This window comes from Pan troglodytes, chromosome 16 (genome assembly GCF_028858775.2).
Source record: "Pan troglodytes isolate AG18354 chromosome 16, NHGRI_mPanTro3-v2.0_pri, whole genome shotgun sequence".
In the NCBI taxonomy this organism is placed as follows: Eukaryota; Metazoa; Chordata; class Mammalia; order Primates; family Hominidae; genus Pan; species Pan troglodytes.
This window is the reverse complement of record NC_072414.2, coordinates 30,270,913-30,297,406: the sequence shown is the minus strand read 5'-3', so window position 1 is coordinate 30,297,406 and position 26,494 is coordinate 30,270,913. Positions and strand designations below refer to the sequence as shown.

At 34.3% G+C, this 26,494-nt stretch overlaps 1 protein-coding gene across 4 annotated transcripts in view; it reads right to left on the bottom strand.

Annotated features, from left to right (window-relative positions):
* Positions 1–26,494, bottom strand: part of SPRED1 (sprouty related EVH1 domain containing 1) — a 101,476-nt gene that overhangs the window by 6,724 nt on the left and 68,258 nt on the right. For all 4 annotated transcript variants that reach the window (XM_063794713.1, XM_001138171.7, XM_063794714.1 and 1 more), the window contains 3 exons: positions 24,938–25,106; positions 22,538–22,584; positions 7,410–7,568 (listed from right to left, as the gene is read on the bottom strand). In XM_063794713.1, the coding sequence (XP_063650783.1) occupies positions 7,410–7,568; positions 22,538–22,584; positions 24,938–25,106 (375 nt within the window). The remainder of the gene's footprint in view (positions 1–7,409; positions 7,569–22,537; positions 22,585–24,937; positions 25,107–26,494) is intronic.

The following is a 26,494-nucleotide window of genomic DNA, read 5'->3' as shown; positions in this document are numbered from 1 at the left end:
CATATCAGTGCGGGGAAAGGCTCCAATAAACAGTGCAGGGACAATTAGTAACCTATGTGGAAAAAATAAAATTTGGTCCCTACCATAGAAGAGAAATCAAATTAAAGTGGATTAAAGACAAAACTTTAAAACTTTTAGATTAGGAAGAAAATCTTTAAGATGAGGATAGGGAAGAGTCTGTAAAAATAATGAGAAATGATAAATTCAACTGCATTAAAATTTATAATGTCTGTTCACCAAAACACCACAAAGAGTGAAAAATAATCACCAACTAGGAGATACTAGCCGCAAATAAAACTCAGAAAGATCTGAATCCAGAATATACAGAGAAGTAACACAGAACATTTGATTACCTAGTAACAAGGCCATATGAAAGCATGCAGTTAAAATCCATTTGTAAAGGAACAATCACAGTTATTTCCGAAGTCTTTCAAATACTCCATACATATCCCCTGTAGGTAGTACACATCAATCCTAAAGTCCAATTTGTCCCAGAACCTTCTGTAGCACATCAATGTAAAAAATCCACTCCTGAACACTCCAAAGAAACTCATGCACATGAATAGCTGCGGACAAGAAAGTTTGTACTAGCAGTATGCCTGTAACAATAAAAACCTGAAAACAACTGAAATATCCAATTCGGAGAATAAAAAGAAACAAGTTTTAGAACTATCAAGGAAAGCATGAGAATGTTAGACAAATACAATTCCAGGTAGTAGTTACCTCTAGGATGAAGGCAAAGGTATAGATTGGGGGTGTTCCTTTTTTAAGTTGTTTCGTGGTTTCTCAAGTATTCAGTGAATACATTCTTTTTTATGTATTAAACATGTCATAAATCTTTGAAATATGCTGTCATATTTGTCTACAGGGAAATGAACCCGTGAAAGTAAGAGAAACTGAGTTAAAGAACTATAATGGCTTCCAGGCCTTTAAGACTTTGAAACAATGTATCTATCCATCCAGAGGATTTTTTTTTTTTTTTTTTTTTTGAGACAAGGTCTCACTCTATCACCCAGGTTGAGTGCAATGGCGTACGTGGCTCACTGTGGCCTGGACCTCCCTGGCTCAAGCAATTCTCAGGCTTTAGACTCCTGAGTAGCTGAGACTACAGGCGCATACCACCATGATATATGAGATGGAATCTTGCTATGTTGCCCAGGTGGTCTCAAATGCCTAGTCTCAAGTGATCCTTCTACCTCGACCTCCCATAGTGCTGGGACTGCAAGTGTGAGCAACCATGCCTGACCTCAAAAGATTTACTAGCTCTTCAAAGCATTAAAAAACGAGTCAAAGACAAATACTGGCAATGCCTATTTAAGCATTACTAAGGGAACATAAACTAGCGTAGTTGACAATTCCTTATGGGTCCCATCTCTGCAGATCTAGTGAACATATGCACTATCGGCCTTTTGTTTTAGACTATCTTTTCAAGGACGTCTGTACAGTGAAACCCTTGAAAGACACAGTGTTTCCCCTTTGGAGACAGGCTTGTTTAGTGTCCAGTATAACAAAGACAGTATCTCCTTCCTCAGCAAGTAAGGCAGGCTACTGAAGTGCACTAAAAGTCATTACAAAAGACTTGACTTCCCTAAGTTCAGGGTTCCAATGCTGGGATGCAAACCCACCGAGTGGACAACATATTCCTGAGCATCATTCCCATGGGATTTGGAGGAGCAAGGGAAACCAACACAAACATGAAGCTCATGCTACTATTGTACTGTGAATAATAATAAAGTCCTTTGTCTGACCCAGCAGCCATGTCTTCAGCAGGATTCACAAAACTAGTACGTTAACTTGCTAGCTTAATCTTTATAGTTCATCAAGGCAGTTGTCTAGTCCTTTTGGCAAGGTTGTTCCTCTGTTGTAGAAAAGGATCCATCAACTTACCCCAGTTGAATGCAATTAAACATTCAAAAGACATAGTTATTTTGTCGAGCATTTACACTCACCAAGTTAGCTTTTAGTGATGATCTCATAAAGACCTATTTTAGGTAGAGAATGTGTTAATCAGGCTACTGCAAGTAACTACAGTCCTCATGATGGTTGAAATCAAATTTTATGTTCTGATTTTCACATATCATTTTCTTAAACTCAATTATTTGAATCTCTGAAGACGACTTTAGTCCTAGTATCCTAAGAAAATAAGGTGTCTGGTCTGCAAGCTGAGGGCCAGATTCTCTACCATGGAAAAACTCATCCTGTGAGGCCTTCTTGGTCACATACAAATGGAAAACTGCTACACTATCCTAACAGCAGTGTGCTGAATGGAACTGTGTTTTATTCCTATTAAGAAACTTCTACAATATTTCTTTACTGTATGTATAGCTACAGTCTACTGCAGCTTTAAAAGAGTAAACCATTCCATTCTAATTCCTGTTAAATTGAGAAGTTCACCAATTATAACACCAGCAAATGTATAAACATCTAGTTATGCAATTCATATAATATAACCCTTGTTTCTCTAAGTCACATCAATCTTGGAGATAAGAAATTATCAATTACAAGGAATTACTTACGAGTATTATTGTTCTATTTAACATTTTTCCTAAGTGCTTTATATATAACATTAATTATTTAATATTCATAACAACTCTAGGAGGTAGATACCGATATTATTCCAATTTACAGATGAGGATACTAAGCCACAAAGAACCTAAGTAGCTTGCCCAAGGCCACACAGCTAGTAAGTAAAGAAGTTGGAATTCAGACCCAAACAGAATAGCTCTAGAGGCCATGTCATAATCCCAAAGCTAAGAGCTGTCTGCCAAATGTTGTTCACTTCTCTCTCTTGCAGTTATTCAGCACTTTTTGTACTTTCTACCTGATGACTACATTCTTCAACCACCCCATCATAACCGCCATTACTATTTTGGGAGAAGAGTTCAGTTCTTTTTCCCCATCAATCAAAAGAAGACCTTTAAATTTATAGTTCTTTCAGCCAAAGAAGGTAGGCCAAATAAATTCCCAGGGCCTGCGATGAGGAATACTGGTATATCATAACATCCCTGTGTTACATTCACCGTGTTTTCTTTCCCTGCTCAACTGTATGAATCAGTGACTTAGTTCAGGATATGCATACTTCCACTCTCTCCTATGTTGAGATGAGTTCTTCTGCCCGCCACTCAATATGGGGGAAAACATTTTGTACTTAAAACTGTTAAACTGAGTATCTCCAGATTCAAATGTCTCACAGGATGCCTGGAAGTTTATAAGCAAGTATGACTTCTGGTGGGTTCCTTTTAATATCCCAAAATCTCTAGCGAAAATACGCAGATTGCTTTTAGCCTTTATTGTTGCAATTATTTTGCTCAAAGTAGAACTGGCTTGCAATTTTTTCCTTCTTGTACCAATATCTTAATTTTTCTTTAATTTTTTATAAAATTTCATAATAAATTTGGATAACATACATAAACTACAGATAATTTTTAATCACTAAAATTAGGTAGTTTGCCAGTTTGTTGAGAGGATTAAAATGAGTTATATAAGTAAAGCACTTAAAACAGTATCTAGCACATAATAGGTACCAGCTATGATAAACGTTAATAATAATGATTAGTGAAAAATAAAGCTATAGGGAGCCTGGGAGACTTACCCGGAGCCTTGTACAATCTGTGTCTACCTTGAATAATTCAAACTGTATTTGCTATGGTATGAGAGTTGCTGGAAGAAAAGCTCCCAGATGATCTAGAAGTTTTTTTGTTCTCTCTCTACTCACTTTTAAGACTTTAGGACAAGAATAGTAGGGCCCACAATGCCGAATTAATCAAGTTTGAATTTCGTTAACTTTCTGTCTCAATAGCAAATCTGTAACTCTACCTAAACTTCACTTCCACCTTGGAAAATGAAGTAATTTTATCTTTTCTCATGCAATTCTCCTGTCTTTACAGTCTCCGTTGTGCCTTTCTCTATCAATTTTTTTCTCTGTCCTGAATCTTTTAATTTCTCCACTTTCTTCATCTTATGACCATATTCATTTCTTGACCCTGCACCCCTCTAACTCCATCTATTTGTTAAGGAAGGCTTTTGTAGTCAAGCTTCTAGAGAAGTGGCTAGCAAACATCATCTTTGTTTCCTCTCCAGTCATGCACACCTCTTAATGCCACTGAAACTGTGGTACGGTTATCAATTACCTTTATAGAGATGAATTTGAATTTTATTGGGGCATTTACGTCGTAAAATATTAACTACTCCATCATTTCCTTTCCTTACTCCATCACTGTCCTCCCTGGGCTTCTGAGACATCCTTTTCTGGGTTCTCCTAATGTGACCACTCTTTCTTAACTCACTGTCTCAATATGTAGTGATTCCCTACCGCTAATAGTTTTAAAATAGAACATATATAGTCTTCCAAAATAATTCTAACTGTCCTCATAGTTTCAATTTTCATTCTCTGATAATGATTTCCAAAATTTATCTCCAGTCTTTAACTCTCCCTGAGCTTCAAACAATATTTAAAGAGCTACTGGTTGAAAATTTCTAAATCTGTTCAAAGACATCAAGTCACAGATTCCAGAAGCTTTATACAACCAAAACAAAATACATAACCTAATACATAGGTATAGCATAATAAAACATCTGAAAACAATAAAGATATTATTTCTTAATAGGAAGGGTAGAAACTTCTTCTCAATGGTATTACATCTTTTAAATTGATGAAAGAAAATAAATTATAACAGAATTCAATGAAAAGCAAAACATCCTTCAAAAATGAAGGAAATAAAAGATTTTTTTCAGATAAATGAAAACTGAGGTTCAGCAAGCACCAATAAACAGCAAATGATCCTAGATGGAAGTATAATACATAAGGTATTGAAGAATGTCAAAAGTCATAAAAAGGTGAATAAACCTAAATGAATGCTAACTGTTTAAAATAGTATTTTTGCAAGGTTTTAAATTTTATAAAGTTTGTAATGACAATTACATAAAAGGTAAAAGGGAGGTAAACTGAGTTAAGATACTGTAGATATGTGCATTATCCTGAAAATGTAAAACATTAATACAGGATAGATTTTAAGGAGGCAAGATACATTTGTAATCTCTAGGATAACCACTAAAAATACTTAACAGCTGTATTACTAATTAGCTAATAAAGGGATAAGAATCAAGTAGTTAAATATATTTGAATAAGCAAAGTGAAGGAAAAAAAAAACACAGCAAATGGGGCAAATAAAAAATGAATAAAATGGTAGATTTATATCAATAATTGTGGTAAAAGTAAATGAACAAAATACTCCAATTAAAAGACAAAGACACCCTGGGGAAAAAAAAAAAAAACCCAAACCCAACTATATATGGTTTAAAAGAGAGGTCTGAAATGTTGGAAGGAAAAAAGAAAAAAACCTATTGTGAAAGCGCTAACCAGAAGAAAACTGAAGTAATCAGACATCAAAAAAGTACTTTCAGGCAAGAAGTATTACCAGAGATAAAAGAGGATATCTCATAATGACAAAAGGATCAGTTCAACAAAAAAGGCTGCTATACCCAACTACTAAAAATGTGCATTCTTTTTTAATGCACATAAAACACTGACCATATATGCTGGGCCATCAACCAAGTTCCAGCAAATATCAAAAAAATGAAGTCATACATGAAATCATCTTTATTTGTAACATTAAAGAGAAAACTAGAAAACCCCAAATATTTAGAAATGAAACAACCCGTTTCTGATAATGGTAAAAATAGGGCATATCATCATTTTGCCAATGATAGGTGTTGGAAGCAGAGTAGCATACGGTAGTTCACTTCTTTATTCATTCTACCTCTGGTATGTCTAAAATTTTCCATTAAAAATGAATAAACTAGAAAATATTGTAAAATGTGGATAGAGGAGTACTTAAATGAAAATTTATAGCCTTAAATACATACATTAGAAGAAGAGAGAAAAAAAGGAAAAAAGCTGAAAAAAAAATCAAGAAACTATGCTTTCACAAGAATCTAAAACCAAGAAGGGTAAAGCTAAAACCTAATACTGTAGGCAAATAGAAGTTAGAAGCAGAAATAAATGAAATAGAAAACAAACATTTAAAAAAGTAAAAAATCCAAAAGTTATCTTTGAAAAGGCAATTTGATCAACCCCTAAGCAAGAATAATCAAAGGAGAGAAGGCACATATTTTCAGTATCAGCAACGAAAAATGGGATATATTTATGCCAATGAACTTGAAAATCTGGATGAAACAGACAAAGTTACTGTAAACTATAACTTGTCATAGCTGACACAAAAAGAATTAGGAAAGGTGAATAGTCCTGTGTCTGTTAAAGAAACTAATTCCGTAATTCAAAACCATCTAAAAAAAAAAAAAAAAAATCCAGGCCCAGGTGGCTTCACTAGGGAATTCTACCAAACATTTAAGAAAGAAATAACTACCAATCTTAAACTCTTCCACATATGCAAAAAAGAAATACTGTCCATCTTATTTTATAAAGCCAGCATACCCTGATAGCAACACCCGATAAAAACATTGTAAGAAAGGGGCCAGGTGCAGTGGCTCATGCCTGTAATCCCAACACTTTGGGAGGCTGAGGCGGGTGGATAGGTCAGGAGTTCAAGACCAGCATGACCAAGATGATGAAACCTCATCTCTACTAATAACTACAAAAAAATTAGCCACGTGTGGTGGCAGGTGCCTGTAATCCCAGCTACTTGGGAGGCTGAGGCAGGAGAATTGCTTGAACCCAGGTGGCAGAGGTTGCAGTGAGCCGAGATCATGCCACTGCACTCCAGCCTGGGCGACAGAGCAAGACTCTGTCTCAAAAAAAAAAAGAAAAAAAAATTATAAGAAAGGAAAATTATGTTGATCTCTTTTATAAGCGCAGACTTAAAAATCCAAGATGAAATACTGACAAATCGAATCTTATGTATGGCTTGAATGTATACATATATGTATGTATATGTATAATGAATATATCACACGGCAACCAAGATGGGTTTATTCCAAGACTGCAAGGTTGCAAACCAATGACTGCAATTTAACAAACAGAATAAGGGAAGAAAAAAATAGAATCACTTCAATTACTGCAGAAAAAGCATGTAATAAAAATTTAGTTCTGTAGGAACACAAGGTTATTCTTAATCTAATAAAGAGATCTATAAAAACATATAGTAAACACATCATAATTAATGATAAATATTGAAAGCTTTCCTGTGAGATAAGGGGTAAAATAAGAATGCTTGTGATGTCCCCTTGCTCAATCGCTACACCCATATAGGACTTTATGGTGTATATGTTTATTGTTTCACTCTGGATTTGGTTCATTATAAATCAAATTCTCCTGGTTTTGTTTGTGGGATTTTTGTTTGTTTGTTTACTGTGTCTGGTAAAGGGCAGATGGTTTTAACGTCCTTATCTATGACATCATCCAATTTCTACACATATAAACAACGCGCTGAAAAAATATTTTATCTTCTTACCTGATTGGCTTGGCTTTGCATGTAGACTCTTCTGGCATTCAGATCTTCAAAGGGAGAAGGTCTTATATTTGAGCTTCTATAAGGCTCACTGGTAACAACTGTCTCTTGCTGAAAAAGGTGATCCTTCACTAGAGAACTGGAAGAATCCTCTTCATTTGCCTATTGGGAACAACCCTCAACGCATTAGTTGCCAGAATAAAAACCACCACCACCACAAAATAAGATACTTTCACTCTAAAAAGTATTCAGCAAGTCAGTAAGTATATATCGCTACCATCGCTATGAATAGCAATTCCCAAAACTCAAATGTACATGATTATAAAGCTATGTCAAAATACAATAATATGAACTTTTAGAAAAATTCACCTTCACGAGAAAAATGGACTTATTAAAAATAACATGAAGAACTAAAAGGCTAACCATGTCATGTAGAAGAGCTAATTATAATAATGCTTTTAACTATAATAAAAAGTGATAAACGTACATAGGAAATGCAGAAATTATTAGGAAGAAAACACAAATCTATGTTTTATTTTGCAAGTTAAAAAAAATGTTCAAAGAACTCTGCTGTTGATACAGTGAGTCAAAAGACAGAAGACAACATTAGTCTACTATTGTGTTGAATGAGTGAATGAATAAATTAGACTCAACTTGCTGATTACGTAGGATTTAAATCATGTACTCTTATTAGACTTAGGTTGGGAGATATGCTCAATAAATGACACTCACTAAAGACACTTAAAATGTCATAAACAATAATTTATATAAAATAAATATTAAGTAAAATTTAGCACACTACAAAACACAAAGTCCTGGAAGGGCTTTGTTTCATTTAATTTTTTAAAGAAACGGGATGTTACTTTTCCCATCACTGTATAATTATTTAAGAAAAAAGCTGATATCCAAGTAAAAGTGGCTGAAATACTTTCACTAGCTTATTCTAAAACAATTCAGAGTAATCACTACAGGGCTAACAATTTTAAGGGTTCAAACCTTTCATAAGCTTTTCTTTTTAAAAGATTTTGTTGGTGCTACTTCTAAAATTAACAAATAAAATTCAAAAATGACTAAGATATTTTAAATTTATAAATGCAAGTTCTAGATTTGTTCCAGAAAAAAAATAGCCTTGTCTCATTTAATTCCTTTGGCATTCAATTTCTCAATTAGAAAATAATTGTAATACCGATGCTATTTTATGACACTGGGTTATCATAAGGATATAATGGTAATAACTGAAAATGCTCTTGAAACTAAAAGCTGTTATTGTATCAAGGAGTAGGCAATTGAACTATTAAAAATATATCTGAGAATCTACTGTCACTTAAAACTATGTCAAAACTGGCTGCTATTTTTACCCAATTTTCATAACAGCTGTCCCAATGTGTTGTGACAGTTGCTGATAAAATATTGGAAAAATGTTGGCTAAACATTGATACCCAGCAAACATGCTTTCAAAATACATAATCAAAATTGGGAAGAGTAGAAAACTTCAGGAAATGTATTTATTTGTTCCAGAGATTTCTGAAAATAAATGACTCAAATAATTGTCAAAAATCATAAGCAAACTGAATACAATACTGGGAGAAAACAAAACAAAACAAAACAAAAATGGGTGAGAAAAGACCTAAGTTAGAATCTTGTCTAACTTCTCTAAACCACAATTTCTTTCCTTTTTTTTTTCTTTTGAAATGGAGTCTTGTTCTTGTCACTCAGGCTGGAGTGCAGTGATGCAATCTCGGCTCACTGCAACCTCCACCTCCCAGGTTCAAGCAATTCTCTGCCTCAGCCTCCTGAGTAGCTGAGATTACAGGAGTCCGCCGCCACGCCCGGCTATTTTTTTTTTTTTTTTTTTTTTAGTAGCAATGGGGTTTCACTATGTTGGCCAGGCTGGTCTTGAACTCCTGACTTCAAGTGATCCACCCGCCTCGGCCTCCCAAAGTGCTGGGATTACAGGCGCACAATTTCTTTTTATTATAAACTGAATATCTGCCTCAACAATCTCAGGGTTGGGATACTCAGGAGACTGAAAACTATAAACAATCATAAGTTTTAGGAGTAGTATCAGTGGTAATTATAAGATATTGCTTTTAATTGTGACTTTTTTGAATTATCTTTTACTAAATTATAATAACTGAGAAGTTATATTAAAATTATAAATTAAAATAAAGCTGACTTTAAAAATATCTGCATATGAACAAACTTAGTGTCTTGCTGTACTGAGTTGGGTTATTCTATTTATATCCTGTAAATTAAACATTAACACATTTTACTTTAAATATAATACTTTTTTAAAGAAAATATCACAAGTGTTTATTGCTTCATTATTAAATTGTGTGTAATATTTAAGTAACAAATGATTTTTAAATGTTTACCAATATAGCTGGAATTAACCTATTAACTAGGAATAGTTCATATCGCACAGTGAATTTATAGCTACACACCTAAGCGGGTCTCAGTGAATAAAATAACCAAAGCATCATTCAAGTGTCTGATATGGCAAACAAAAGACTGTTTGAAAATGCAAAGTATACAATCTACAATGAAGTATATATTATTCATGAATTGTAAGAATCAAATTAACATTTTAGAGAATCCTAAACTAGAAAAAAGTATCTTCCTACTACCTAATTAACTCTTTCAGCAAGTTAAATGCTTAAATGCATATTAAATTTACAGGTTTTTTAAAAAGTGGTGATAAGGAAAACAGGCATACTCATTGCTAATTCTACACACACAGAAGTAAAATAAAATCTGGAACAACTCTTTCTGGAAAGCAATTTTAATAATAATGCAATAAAAAAGCATTTAATAAAATGTACCAAAAGCTTTTAAAACATTCACACATTTTGACCACTTCTTGAATCTAGCAAAGAAAAAGAGTACTAAAATGGAAAAAGCTTTAGGCACAAAGTATTTTTCTCAGAATTATTATTTGTTGTTGTTTTAAAGTTTTTTATTTCACTAGTTTTTGGGGGGAACAGGTGCTTTGGTCACATGAATAAGTTCTTTAGTGGTGATTTCTGAGATTGTGGTGCACCCATCACCCAAACAGTGTACACTGTACCCAATGTGTAGTCTTTTATCCCTCACCACCCCCACCCTTTTCCGAGTCCCTAAAGTCCAACATATCATTCTTATGCCTTTGTGACCTCATAGCTTAGCTCCCACATATGAGTGAGAACGAGTGAGAACCTATGATGTTTGGTTTTCCATTCCTGAGTTGCTTCACTTAGAATAGTTTCCAATTCCATCCAGGTTGCTGCAAATGCCATTATTTCTTTCCTTTTTATGGTTGAGTAGTATTCCATAGTGTGTGTGTGTTTATGTGTGTGTGTATATATATAATCAAAATTGGGAAGAGTAGAAAACTTCAGGAAATGTATTTGTTCCAGAGATTTCTGAAAATGACTCAAATAATATATATAACATATATATTATATATATAACATATATATAATATTATATATGTAACATATATATAAAATATAACATATATATAAAATATTATATATATATATACACACATACACACACACACACACACACACCACATTTTCTTTATCCACTCATTGATTGATGGGCATTTGGGTTGGTTCTATATTTTTGTAATTGCAAATTATAGTGCTCTAAGCATGCATATGCAAGAAACTTTTTCATATGACTTCTTTTCCTTTAGGTAGAGAACTATTTTAAATAGTAAAAAGAAACAACTTGAACATGCCATAATAAGGGAAAGGTGAAGTAAATTATGATATGCCCATAAAGTGAAATACGGTGTTGTCATTTGAAATCAGGTTTGGGAATAATATAATATACAATGTAGGAAATGTTTAGTGTTAAAAAGTCAGTACATAAAATTTTATTTACAGTATTATCATAGCCATAAAAAGATAAAAAGTTGGAAATAAAATGAAGGCTAATACTCCTTGGTGGTATGATTAATTTTCCAATTTTGTAAGCCTGCTTTTATATAATTTTAAAATCAAAGTACTGCATACTTTCTCCCTTTTGATATAGAATCATTTTATATTTTAAATTTTTATTATTTTAAACTTTTAGAGGTGTAACTCAATGAGACTGATCTTTTTTTCAATTAACATGTTTATGAATATTATTGCTAGAATGAGGCAGGTTTAGCATCAATTCTATTCCTGTTTTGCCTTTCTTTTTCAAGAGACAGGGTCTTACTATGTTGTCCAGGATGGCCTCAAACTCCTGGCCTCAAAATAGTAGCTGATACTACAGACAGGTATAGGCCATTGTGCCTGATAAATCATAATATTTAAAAATATAATACAAATATACTGTAACAATGAAATCATTTTTTAGCTTAAATACATTTTCCCTCTTCATCTGAAATAATTAACTGAGAGACATACTATACCTTTGCCCAAATCCTTCTGAATTCATGCAGAATGTCTTTATGTCAATAAAATAATTTTCTAAACAAGGTAATCTTCTGAGTATCTTTCACATCCATTTCCTCTTCTCAATACCTACTATTCACTGTCTTAATGCAAAGCCCTCATTATCTTTTTTTGCCTGTCTTATTTCAGTAGGTTTCTAACTGATTTCCTTGTTTCCAGCCTTTGTCCCATTATTCTTCAGGCAAATCTAATTGGTTTTTCTGTTCAAAACCCCTTAAGGTTTCCAATTACCAAAGCTTTGTTGGAAGACTGGGCACATACTGGAGAGGACAGGGAGGAGAATAAGTATTAGCTAAGGAACTCTTTTGCAAGGTACATAATTTACACAGTACATAGAAATGAGCCCTCTCTTCCTGGGAAGCATGAGACTCACAAGATAAAGCCCAATTTTATTTTCCTATGAAAAAGAAATGGAATGTAAGTATATAAAAACATACTGACCATTCATTTAAAGACACATGAAAGTATAATGCCATTTTTATATACTAACTAGGAAAGATGTAAAAAAATAGGTAGTAATACTCAATGTTGGCAAGGGTTTGGAGAAATAGAAATACTTTTTTGCGCTGTTGGTGAGAGTGCAATTTGATAATGGCACTGGAAAAAAAAAATCCGTACTTTTTGACCCAGCACTTCTACTTTGAGAGATTGACTGTATATACAGATACACACACACACATACACAATCACAGTAGCACTATTTTTTAACAAAAATAAAGAAAACAAGAATCAAAATATCAAAGAAAACAAGAATCAAAATATCTTATGGCTCTACCAGCAGGGAACTGGTCAAAAATTATGATATATGACAGAATTCTGTGCAGCTATTAAAATGATATTTTCAGTATTCCCAAGGTATTGTTAAATGAAAAAAGCTAGGTACAGAACAGTCAACATGGCATGATCCCATTTGTCTAACTGATAGAAGGATGAATTGATGGATTCATATTTTTACTTTTAAAATACCAGAAACTATCAATATAGTTCCGTGGAGTTGAGGCTAGAACCAGGGGACTCATGGGTTCTCTCTCCAAGGAGTTATTTTATATGTATAAAGGACTATACACAAAATCATACAAAGAATAATAGAACGTGTACATTTGTCACCCAACTTAAGGAAAGTGAACATAACCAATACAACTAATTACTCCTCTGTGTTTCTCCGTATTAGCACCCCCCACCTCTACCACTTGGACCCTCAGCAGATAAACCCTATCTTGAAATCATATTTTTTTTCATTTTCTTATCTTCTTTACAGTTTTACTACACAAATATCCCTGAACAATATTTAGTTATAGATGCTTTTGAACTGACTGATATCATGGGACATTCTTAAATTTTTTGCTCAATTTTTTTTCAGTGAAATTCATTCACCTTGACATGTGTAGCAATAATCAGTCATTTTGACCTCTGTGTACCAATGATAGCTAAAATCTATTGAGCATTTTCTGTGTATCAGACAGTCTCAAGTACTTTACATGGGTTAACTCAATCCTCACAATAATCCTTTGAGGTACATAGTATTATCAACCTACTCCGTATGAAGAGACTAAAATTCAAAGGGATTAAGCAACTTGCCTAAAATAAATGTTACTAGGTGGCAGAGTCTGGATAAGAACACTACAATTTATTAATCTATTCTCTGTCTATGGATGTTTGGGCAGTTCTAATTTTTTGCTATTTCAATAAATGTTGCTAGGAATAATAGTGTATAGGCCTTATGGTATATATGCACAAGAGTTTCTCTAGAAGACAAAGAATAGAAATACTGGGTCACAGGATATACATATGTTCCAGTTCTCATAATGAAAATGATTTTTGAGGTGGTTTGAACAATTCATGTATTCACAATCGGCGCTCCATATTCTTACCAAGACTAGGTGCTGTCACACTGTTCACTCTTATATGTATTTCTGCTATTTAATTTCTATTATAATGGATCCATCTTATTAAAAATTATATAGTGGCTTTCCTTATGTGAATAAGAAACTCCAAGAATGAACAAAAGAATAAATGAACACACAGTCTGTTACTTTAAAATAGTCAATATACTTTCTTAATATGGCTTGTTCCTACTGATTTTCATCCTCATTTCTTTGCTTTACAAATATTGATGTACCTGTCTCTTTCTGTTAGCATCTGATGTTTCATACTTCTGATTTTCTGGTACATGTCAATTCCTCTGCCCAACAATGACATGCTTCAAATTTTCCACTAAAAAACTGTTTTATGCTTAACCTCAGCTACAAACTCATCAAAAAGTCTTTGTTGATTCAGTCACAAGTTAATCACTCCCTCCTTTGAATTACCTTAAAATTATATGTATCTATCACCCTATATTCTGAGTACTCTTTTACTTACGTTTTTCCTGTGAACCAGTGCTATACTCCGAATGTTTGTGTCCCCCACAAAATTCATATGTGGAAATCTAATTACCAATATGATAGTATTAGGAGGTGGGGCTATGATTCAATTAGGAAGGTAGAGCCCTCATGAATGTGATTAGTGTCCTTATAAAAGAGACTCCAGAGTGCTGTCCTGTTCTTTCCACCATGTGAGGATATAGCCAAGTATCACTTATGAACCTGAAAGTGGGCCCTCACCAGGCACAGTCTGTGCCTTGAGTGGACTTCTGAGACTCAAGAATGGTGACAAATTACTTTTGTTTATAAGCTACCCAGTCACGGCATTTTGCTGTAGCAGCTAGAACGAACTAGGACAACCTGTAAGGAGGGCTCTGCCTAAGTTTTATCCCTGGAGCATAGAACTATATGCCTGGCACACACTGAAAATTCTATAATCTGTGACATGCAAATATCCAATAATCAGATCACATTGATACCTCAGGAGTAAATGTGATATATTAGAAAAAAAGTGTATAAAGAGAGCTCCTTAAGCAATAATAAATCTAAACACTCTAGCTAGCTAGCTAGACAAGGTCTTGCTCTGTTGCCCAGGGTGGAATGCAGTGGCACGATCACAGCTCACTGTAACCTTGACCTTCTAGGCTCAAATGATCCTCTCACCTCAGCCTCCTGAGTAGCTGGGACTACAGGTGGACTCCATCATGCCTGGCTAATTTTTTGCTTTTGGTAGAGACAGAGTCTTACTATGTTGCTCAGGCTGGTTTTGAACTCCTAGGCTCAAGCAGTCTTTCTGTCTCATCCTCCCAAACTGCTGGGATTACAGGCATGAGCTATCACACCTGGCAAAAAATATCTTTCAATAACTGTTATTCAAAGTTCAAGTTATAAAAACAAAAAAATTATTTCCATAATCCTACCCCCATGGAATAGCCACTATTACTATTTGACATATATCTTCCTAAACTTCCTAATGCATGCACATGTGTTTACATGCTATGTATAATTTGATCCCATTTATATTGCAGTCTATCCACACAGTGCTCTTTTTCTTCACTCCTTAACATTCCATGGACCTTTCCCCATACCAGTATACAAGTTACACTTTGCAACTGCTGCAAAGAAGTCCAGTATTGCATATGTCATATATTACTTAGCTAATACTCTGATTATGGGCATTTAGGTTTCCAAAATTTTGTTATATGCATTGTAATGTACTTCTTTTTACATATATCTTGGTGTACTTGTATTATTTCTTTAGTATTAGTTCCTATAAATGGAATTGTTGAATAAAGTATATACACATATTCAATTATATTACCAAGCTACCCTTTGGCAAACTTATGTTATCAACTGAAAACCCCTTAATTGTTTAAGACAGAGGATACATTTCCTTACATCTCTGCCCACACTGGGCCTTACTGCTTACCTAACTTTTATATTAGGGATGTTCAACCTAAGTATAAATGCGTATGATATAATATAATATAATACAATATACCTACCCTAGTAAAAAAAATTCAAAATCTGAGCATTCTTTTGAGCCACATGTCAGTGCTTAAGAAAATCTGAATTTTGGAACATTCTGAATTGTGGATTAGGGATGCTCAACCTGTAGTAATAACCAAAACATTTCTTAATTTGGATATGATTGAGCATAAAGTGTTCAGACTTAGACAAACTTCTATTTTTTTTTTAACTGGGTTATAACCCCTGAAAAGTGACAATTACTATGGAAACATGAACATAACATAAAATTAGGTGGTGAGAAATGCCAAAAATCTTCCACAAGAGCAAAAAGTTTAATATATGATAGGCACAAAGACTGTAAATACACTGGCATGACCTCTAGCTTAAAAAAAATTACATCTATAGCATTTATATATACTCACTTTCAGTGCTTTTAGTATTGTATGCTGGCACAGGCTAATGAGTATTGTCTACAAAGTAACCCATGCCAATAGTTAATGCACAATGAAAATTTGTTTTACTCTCAGCTGCTGGTGTAAGAATTATTCTCTTATGGTTGATAAGTGCCTAGCTTTTTATTTTTCAAAGACTTCTATAGCAATTTTGTGTGTGGAGGCAAAAGGATACAGAGTAAAGCAATAAAATAATTCCAGCTGTAGCTCTTGATCAGAACATAAGGCCAGATGACAGCTGCAGAAAAAACAAAAAAAGATTTTGCTTCTCTCCTCCCTTTGCACCCCTTCTGCTGGTACTAGTTCTTAGAGAAAATTTAGTACTGTTTTGCAAACCCTTGTTAAAGTATGATTCCCAATACATAAGTCAAATGCAGAAAAAAAGGGATATCACAGTCGACATACTGCTCAAGAACATCATTCCTGTAATTGTAAATCACAAATTACAGGTTTGCAAAATGTGTGGCTGGCTCATATACTACTAAAATAAGTTTTTAAATAATTATATCATTGGTTTATTAAATGACAGAAGTGGTTTAAAATTTTCTTTGGTAAAGAGCCCTTATATCTTGGCATTACATGTGTTAAACATGCTACCAAAGCAATTCTTTAGGTATTTAAAATTATATGCTCAAATTATGCTAGCTTAGGAACCATAGAAAAAAAGGAAAAAAATTACTCTAATTCCACAAGCCCAACAAAACCATTATTAACATGTGGTGTAGTGTTTCCAGTTGCAATTCATTTTAAGTTTGGCCACAACTGTCTCCTATTCTGTTCATTAGCTTTCTTTAGTTTGATTAGCTTAAGGTTAAGAATAAACCAGCCCTTGAATTTTTAGTTTTCTATTTGTCTGAGCTTTGACTGGAAACATTAACAGCATATAGCATTTTCTTTAAGCAACCTGAACACAGTGATCTGTGATGAAATAATATAGAAGGAATATAAAAAATGCAGCAAGACACAATGTCTGGCAATAGTGGTAAAGGAAAACAAGTCCTCTAACCTGGCTTATTCAACAGAAGAACTAAACTACGTTTCTAATGAAGAGTTAGTTTGGCTTAATGTGATATTAGGTTTGCAGAGATTGTTTACTGTCTGTAGATCTACTTTTGAGTTAATAAGCAGTAGTTACACACATCCTGCTAACACATAAATCTTCAACCCTTTAAATGATAAGTATATTTCTAGGATTTTTATCTTAAGGTCACACTCAAAGATACAAATTAAAATGTATGTAAAATGCTGTGGGAAATATTCAATGACATGAATGATTAAATTGTAGTATAGCTACATAATGTAATGGCTAAGATCAAAGACTCTGAAGTTAGACTGACACAATGAAAATGGCCAAGAGATTTTAAGCTAACTGCATTTTAGAAGTATGATCCCAATGGTGCTTTTAAAAGGAGGTATGCATTTGTATACAAGATGCCAGAAGAAAGAAAAACCTAAGCAGAAATATTCAAATATAAACAGTAATTATTTTTGGGTAGGAATGAATGATTCCTAATTTTGTCTTTGTAATTTTCGAAATATGCACATATTAGTCTAAGAGTCAATAAAATTTTAAATAACATTATGCAAAAAGTTATACAGAGAATTTTTTTGCTCTCTTATTGGGCAATAAATAAAACTCAACCTAAGATACAACAGGGCTTTCTGAAAACTGTTAAGGCAGCACTTACTAAAGGATTGTGATAGCTTGCAGTACCATTAAATACTCTGTACTACCTAAATAAAGCCAATCCACTAACTTAGTTTTCAGATATAGAGCCTTATTAAAATATTACCACCTTTGAAAATCATTACATGAACAATTCATATCCCTTGCCTAAAGCAAAATTAGACAAACATAAATCATAGCCTTCTAATCATTTTGGCTCAGAAATGACATTACTTACTTCTAAAAAAGATTAACTTAGGTACTTCTCAATGGCCAAACGAGAAAACATGACAATGTTTTACTTCATATCAATCAGATCTCATCTTTCTTCTGCCCAAAAACATGATATCTAAGATATTTTCCTCTTTCAACCTCAAGCCTGTTGTGAGGTAAGTTTTGTGGGTTTTGTTCTCAATCCAGCATATCTGAACAATAAGAGCTGTAAATGTTGTAAGTGACAACTCTGTCAGCACTTAAAATGATCTTAAAACAAGCATAAGCTAGCATTAAACAACAACAACAAGAAAAACCTAGACCAGGCACAGTGACTCATGCCGTAATCCCAACACTTTGAGAGACCAAGGTGGGTGGGTGGATCACTTGAGCCCAGGAGTTTGAGACCAGCCTGGACAACGTGGCAAAACCCTGTCTCTACCAAAAAGATACAAAAATTAGCCGCGAGTGGTGGTACGTGCCTATGGCTACTCGGGAGGCTGATGCAGGAGGACCATTTGAGCCCAGGAGGCAAAGGCTACAGTGAGCTGAGATCATGCCACTGCACTCCAGCCTGGGCAACAGAGTAAGACCCTGTCTCAAAAACAAACAAAAAAACCAAAAGCTCTCAACTGTCTCATTAAAATAGTCAAAGAAAAGAAACCAAATGAAAAGAACATTCACACCTTAATATTGGTTAGGTTTTAAAAAATCTTAACTTTTAAGACTTTTCCTCAAAACTTTTGAGTGCCAACTATGTATGTGATTAGCACTATACTACACATCAGGAATAAAAGATAAGAAAGATAGGATTTTAAATTCAAATGATGATCTGTTATAAAACCCTCCAAAGACAGATATGAAATAGAAAGGTAAATTTCTTTGTTGACTTATGATAATTGATGAAGACATTAATTGTTGAAAGCAGAAAGTTGTCCAATAGCTTATGAAGGAAATGTCTAGCAGTTATTGGTGCAGAAATAGGTACTCAAATATTTGTTGAATTAATTAATGAACATCCAAAAGGGAGAGGATTTCCACTCTTGACATTTAATGCCTTCAAAACATTTATTTAAATATAACATTATCATTACTTTTACTGTTAAAAATTAGATAATGCATTATTCTTTTAAACTATATTAGTTGTCTTTGCAAACAATTGCCAATGAAGTAAACCCGATATAAACACCACCTTAAACAGATTTTGAATAATCTGTATTCAAAACATTTATGCCAAGCCCATAAGATGAATTATGAAACTTAACATGATCTATTTTATTCCTAATAAAGTAGCTAGATAAATCAGAACACACTGCAACTTCCCATACATTCCAAAAGAAGAATGACCTTCTAAACCTTTGGAACATCATGAATGAAATAAATGGTACTAAGGTAAATTTAAGAGTTTTCTTTTGCAGTTGTAACTCTGAAAAAATTAGCTATCATTCTAATCGTCTTAAGAAAAAGTTAAACTTCCCTTTCTGCTTGTGCATTCTTTACCTATAGATGCATTAAAAATTACCACAAAACTTAGCAGCTTCAAACACAAACATTTATTATCTCATAGTTTCTGTAAGTCAGAAATGTGGGACCAATTTAGCTGGGTGATTCTGGCTTATAGTCCCCATGAAGTTCTAGTCAGGATATTAGCAGTGGCTGTAATTATCTGAAGGCTTGTTTGTGGCTGGAGGACTTGCTTTCAGGATGGTTCACTTCACGTGGTTGTTGCTAGAAGGCTCCAGTTCCTTGCTGGTTGTTGGCAGATGACCTCAATTCCTCACATGGATCTCTTCATACATCTCTTCTCCAGTGTCTTCACATATAGTAGCTGGCTTCTCCCAGAGTGATCCAAGAGAGAAAGCAAGATGGAAGCCAGAAATTTTCTTAGGATCTACCCTCAGAAGTCACACTTCATTTTCAACACATTCCGTGTAGTAGAAGTGAGTCCCTAGGAACAGCCTACACTCAGGAAGAGGGGAATTAGACTCCAATGATGAGAGAAGTATAAAATAATGTTTCCGTATTTTAAAACGACCATACTTCACTGCTCTTTGAACACCAATTATTTATATTTTTCTCATATTCAAAATACACTCTACCCTCCCATGACTTCCTAAAACTCTCATCTTTTTACAGCAACATCTTCAAAGCTAGGATGTTGTCTTCTAAACAGGTGCAGGTACAGATGAAATTTCCTGGGTGTAGGTAGTTCCTTAAATGCTGCTCCTTGAATATATATTGCTTCTCTCAATCTGGTTTCTGGAACTTAAGAGACAAATTACCTGCCCAACACATACCCAAAAGACAATGGTAGGACAGGCAGAGGGTTAACTGCCATGTGACCTTCTTGCTCAAAAGTGGAAAAAATGAGAGGAACAACATAGTTATTGGTGCACATAATTCTGAAATCAAGGTGGCAATGTTAGAAGTTCCTAGAAGGGAACTTAGGACCTGGGAATAATTTTTCATAACTCGTGGCTCTGGCCTGAGATCTTGGTTCTAATTTCTAATTTCCTTCTATTTTCATTGAAAGGTAGGCCAAGTTTGCATCTGCATAGTGTTTTCAACTTGCTTCCTGCCAGTGGAATTTTGGGGATCCAAAGGGCCCCTCTTCAATCAAAGGTGGTATTTCTGCCAATATAATGCTTTGAAAAACTTTGTGAATTTTGTAGAGGTCCACTCCATTAGATAAAAAGCACACTCATAAATGAGAAAAACTCTTCTCAACCTTAAACTTCTGCTAAGTGACATACATTTACACTTCGTACAGGACCTACTACTTCGATCGAAAGTTTCTCTGAGGTTCATCTTAAATCCTCCTGAGGTCTTAACAAAGGAATTTACACTCACATCCTTAGACAATGCTTTTCTGAGAAGGCCCTGGATTTGATCTTTGCTTAGAAACCATTTCTTAATCTTAGCCATTTGACATACTGAGAAACTGAGAATTTTCAAAACCAGCAAAGCCCTGGGTTCTTTCTGTTTAGGAGCCCTTCCTTAGCTTACTTCTCTCATTTACTGTTTATCATAAGCAGTAAGAAGAAATCAGGCAAACAGCTTCAACCTTTTGCTTGAAAACTCCTTAGCTTAACCACCCAGTACATTAGGTACATTTTCTGCTTCCCACATTACTGCCATGACATTGTTGCTAAGCTTTCAGCCACTAAACAAACATTCCCTTTCTTCCATTTTCCAATATGGTTTTCTTCATTTTCATTTAAGCCCTCACTGACGCTCTATCCAAAGATCTTCAAGCTTCCAGTAAGTCTCTTCGGAACTTCACTAAAACTCGCCTCAAAGACCTTCCAGCTTTTATTTACTGTCTGAGTCCTGAGTCCAAAGTCATTCCCATGTTTTAGTATTTGTTACAGCAGCACTCCATTTTCAGGTCTCCAGAATCTGCATTAGTCAAAAATCATTCCCAAATTTAGTGGCTTAAAATAACAAACATTTATTATTTCACAATTCCTGTTGACCAGGAATTCAAGAGCAGCATAACTAGATGGTTTTGGCTCAGGGTTCCTCATAAGGTTGCAATGAAAACATGCCACAACTGGTCATCTATTAAGGCTTGCTTGGAGCTGAATAACCTGCTTCCAAGGTGGCTCACTAATATGGCTATTGTCTGAACGCTTCAGTTCCTCACCACATGAGTATCTACACAGTGTTGCTTGAATGTCCTTTTAATATGGCAGTTAGGCATCCTCCATAATGTGGGTGACCTCACGCAATTAGTTGAAAGGCATAAGAAAAAAGATTGAGGTCCTCTGAAGAAAACAGAATTCGGCCTTCTCATGACTGCAACATCAACTTGTGCCAATTTTCAGCGTGCCTGCCCATTCTGCCAACCCAGCCCACAATCTTATGAACCACTTCCTTAAAAAAGAAAAAAAAAATCCCAGAAACTTTACTTTCTATATAAAGATTGATATCTCTTATCTGAAATGCTTGGAACCAGAACTGTTTCAAATTTCAGAATATTTGTATGTGCATAACAAGACATCTTAAGGATAGTACCCAATTTAAAGATGAAATTTATGTTTATACACCTTATAACACACAGGCTGAAGGTAATTTTATACATGATTTTAAATAATTTTGTGCATGAAACAAAATTCTGACTGCATTTTTAGTGTGATTCATCACATGAGGTCAAGTGTAAATTTTTTCTACTTGAGGTGTCATGTCCATACTCAAAAAGTTTCGGATTTTGGGGCCAGGCACGGTGGCTCAGGCCTATGATCCCAGCACTGTGGGGAGGTGGATGGATTGCTTCAGCCCAGGAGTTCGAGACCAGCTTGAGCAACATAGCAAGACCTTGTCTCAAAAAGAAAAAAAGTTTCAGATTTTGGAACATTTCAGATTTTAAATTTTCAGATGAGGGATGCTCAACCTGTATTGGTTCTTTTCTTCTGGAGAAATCTGACAAATACAGTGTCTTAGAAATATTCTTAGTAATTGATAAGTTTATTGAATAAGGCTAGTGATTTCTTCCACATCCTTTATGTTTACAAATTCCTTCCAAGCCATTACTTACTTGTAAGTCATCTGCCCCTTCAGCTTCATTTTTTGATTCGGGGCATCCTAAGAAAATAAATAGAAGTTAATTAAGTATAGAATTTTTGTCTTAGAGTTCAGTATTAATGACTAATTGATTATGTCATTATAATACTTTAGAAGACTAATCAGAGATCTTTCTGGACTGCCTGGCAATTAAGGTACTGGCCACTTGTATTTGCCCGTTAGAATAATGGAGAATAATGTAATTATTTCCCTCCTCTATAGGTAAATTTCCAGCTGCTTACTAACGAGATGTTTTCTCTGAAAGTATACTATCTCTAGCTACCCCTGCCCCTAGTTTCTCCCAAATACTCAAAATTACTAGGCAGATTATAATTACATTGCTCTGGTGATGCTAAGATGTGATTTATTCCATTTTTCTAAATGCTTTAACCCAGGAAACAGTATTTAGTACCCATAACCAGGATTTTAGTTGCTTTAGCTAAGATGGAAAACAAATGAGTTTTAATCCACTATTGACAGTTAATGGCCAATTGTTGTTACTGACTTTTTTGCATCAACGTCTCTGTACAGATTTTCATGCTGTTAAGAGTACCTTTAGTTTCAATAAATTAATAAGAAAGGATTTGTCCTAGCAAAGTACTCTTAGTTCATGCTACCCTTGAGAGGCACAGCTTAGCACGGAGTAGGCATGAGATAAGAAGAAGTGCGCCCTTTGGAAAGAGCAGCATATTTTATCGTTTTGTCACAGAAGGTCAAGTAAAAGCAATCTGAGATTGTTGAAAGTCTATATAGCAGCTGATAATAATGCTAGCTAATGTTTTTTAATGTTCAAAAATAACAAGGCAGACTAAGTACTGTAGTCTACTCTACCTAGAAGTTTGTAAGCTACTCCTTATAAATCATTTTTTAAAACATTAAACCCAATCTGTTTGATCCTAGTGAAAGAGGTATACTGTTATGGTACATGAGCATAAACTTAAAAGTAATTCAAAACTTTAAATCATATAAATTCCAGCAGCCATGGATACTATTTTTCTCTCTCTTTAAAGCACTGGTTCTTCAAACCTGGCTAAAGGTTAGAATCAACTGAGGAATTGTCAAAAAATACACTGATGCCAGAGTATGGCATCAAACCAAAATATATCAGAATCTCTGTGGAATGAGGCACAGAACATCATGTATTTTTTTTTAAGTTTCTTATTTTTTTTTCCTTCAAATTCAAATTACAATTCCTTGACTAGAGAACAATTCCTCACCATATTTGAACTTTCTTGGAGTTTTTGAAAAATAAGGGATGACTCGACTCTATTCCCCAGATAGATTCAATTGGTCTGGAGTGCAGACTAGTCATTTTAAGCTTCAAAAGCTTCCCAGGTGATTTTAATGTGTAGCCAAGGTTAAGAACACTGATCTAAGGAGAATTTATGGGGTCTTACAATAAAGACAAAATGGCTACTATTACTTCATAGTAATTTTTTCTGGATCAGAATAAAAAATTACTCATTTACCAAATTCTAATCTTTTAAAGTAGCTAAATAAATTACTTAACTACAGTTTTATGCACTATCAAAACAGATTTGTACAATGTATTTCCATGTTCTTGCCTGTGACTGGTCTCACAGTTTATGTTTTCAGATTTTCTTATTAAAATGACATCTTCAAAATACACAAATCACAACGTAGTCTAGCACACTTTCAGTTACTTTATATAGAAAGTTAGTTAAATTGAAATAATTTTCCTCCTAATTAGAAAAAAAAATCAAGTCTTAGATATTTCTTCCTTTATGGGAAGAAATGGGTTTTAATATGAATTTTGTTTAAGTAAGCATAAGCCAGTCTTACATGAAAAAACATTATTCTTCCCTTCAAAACCTGTATGCTTTTGAGTTAATAATTTTAGTAGACTGGCAAGATAACAAAGGAATAGATGAGCTTGTGGTCTCTGCCAATCCTCAATAATGAAATCAATCAAGTAAAGACTTTTGTCATGGAATAACTAGAGTCTACATACATTTGAATATTACAAGTTCTATATAATTACCCAAAAAAAGGATGTGACTGGTGTCATACATACACAAGTAGAATACCAACTGGGATTCTCACAGCTGTACATTTCTATTCCCTCTTCCTTCAAGCTCTTATTTTAAAACATTTGAATTATCTGAAGTCAGCTGTTGATGGACTCTTCAAGATAATACATGCAATTGACATAGACTATGATGTGACAAATACAAATCACGTTAAGGAATCTATTATTTTATCTTCATCTATTGTGAGGTTTCAAAGCCTGGTCACATATCACAAAAGCTGACATGGTTAAAGTGTGAAAACTACTTTGGGTCAACTTTAAGAAAGATAACCTCTACTATATATAACCGATAAATAAATTAAGAAAATAGTCAAGAATACCTACCTTGAGAAATATCCTCTATAGCTCTTCGGATACCTCTATCAAAAGCCCTAGCATCAGCAGGACTTTGAAACGTAAGACCAAACTTCTTGTCATCAATCTTCCAGTGGTGAAATGTTGGAGTGACCTTATTATAAATGAGGTCTTTTTTAAGCATACATTCCAAAACCACCTGACAAAAGCCAAATACCAAAAATTAATATACATATATCAAATGCATCTAATGTAGCTCATAAATACAAACTGAGGTGATACAACGCTATTACTTTTTAATGAATAATTTTTAGTATTTTAAATAAAGTGGTCTACTTCACAAAGTCACTCAATAAAGAGATTAAGATGGAATAAAAAATGCACATTATAAACAGGATGCTTATTATACTCCCATTTTAAGAATACACACATATATACACTCCCATTGCATACAAAATTTCTGGAGGAATATATCAGGAATTACTTCCAGGAAACAGGCAGGGGGTTGGTAATAATAGAAATTTAACTTTTTAAAATCATTTTTGGCTGGGGGCAGTGGCTCACACCTGTAATCCCAGCACTTTGGGAGGCCGAGGCGGGCGGATCACTTGAAATCAGGAGTTTGAGACCAGCGTGGCCAACATGGTGAAACCCCGTCTCTACTAAAAACATAAAAAATTAGCTGGGCGTGGAGGTACATGCCTGTAATCCCAGCTACTCAGGAGGCTGAGGCAGGAGAATCATCTGAGCCCAGGAGGCGGAGGTTGCAGTGAGTTGAGATCACGTCACTGCACTCCAACCTGGGCAACACAGTGAGACTTCATCTCAAAAACAAAACAAAACAAAATAAAGTCATTTTCCTAAACTTCTTAAAAGACGTATTTATATTTTGTGTAAGGATTTAATGGTCACAGCAGTAAAACAAATACACTTGGCCACTTTTTCAAAATATGCATTTAAGTGAGTTACCTAACTTTTGAAGCCTTAGTCTACTCATCTCTAAAACAGAAACTGCAGTACTAAAATATCCCAGAGCTTAGAGTGGAATGACCGAATGTGCATTCATGTTAAGAGCTTCATGCAATGCATGAAGCAATATACCCTTGGTTTTTAAATTTTTTATTTTGAAAGTATTTCAAATTTGTAGAAAAGTAACAAGAATAACACAGAAAATTCCTGTTTTCCCTTTATCCAGATTTATCACATTAATTTTTAACATTCTCTCCACATATATCCATGTATAAACATTTAATTTCCTTTATTATGAACTATTTCAAAGGAGTTACATATATTATGTTCTACTGCTCTTTAATACACACTTGAGTATATTTCCTAAGTGCAATACTGTTCTCTTATGTAATCACAGTATGGTGATCTCATTCAGGAAATTTAAAACCAACACAGAACTTTAATCTATAGACCATGTTCCATAGACCACGTTCCACTTTTGCCTACTATACTAATAACACCTTTTAGAGCATTTTAAAAATCCTTCCAGTATAGGATCCATTCCAGGACAGTTATAAGGTCTCTTCATTTTTTCGTTCCTGGGCCTGTCTTTCATTATATTCACAGTATGCTTTTAAT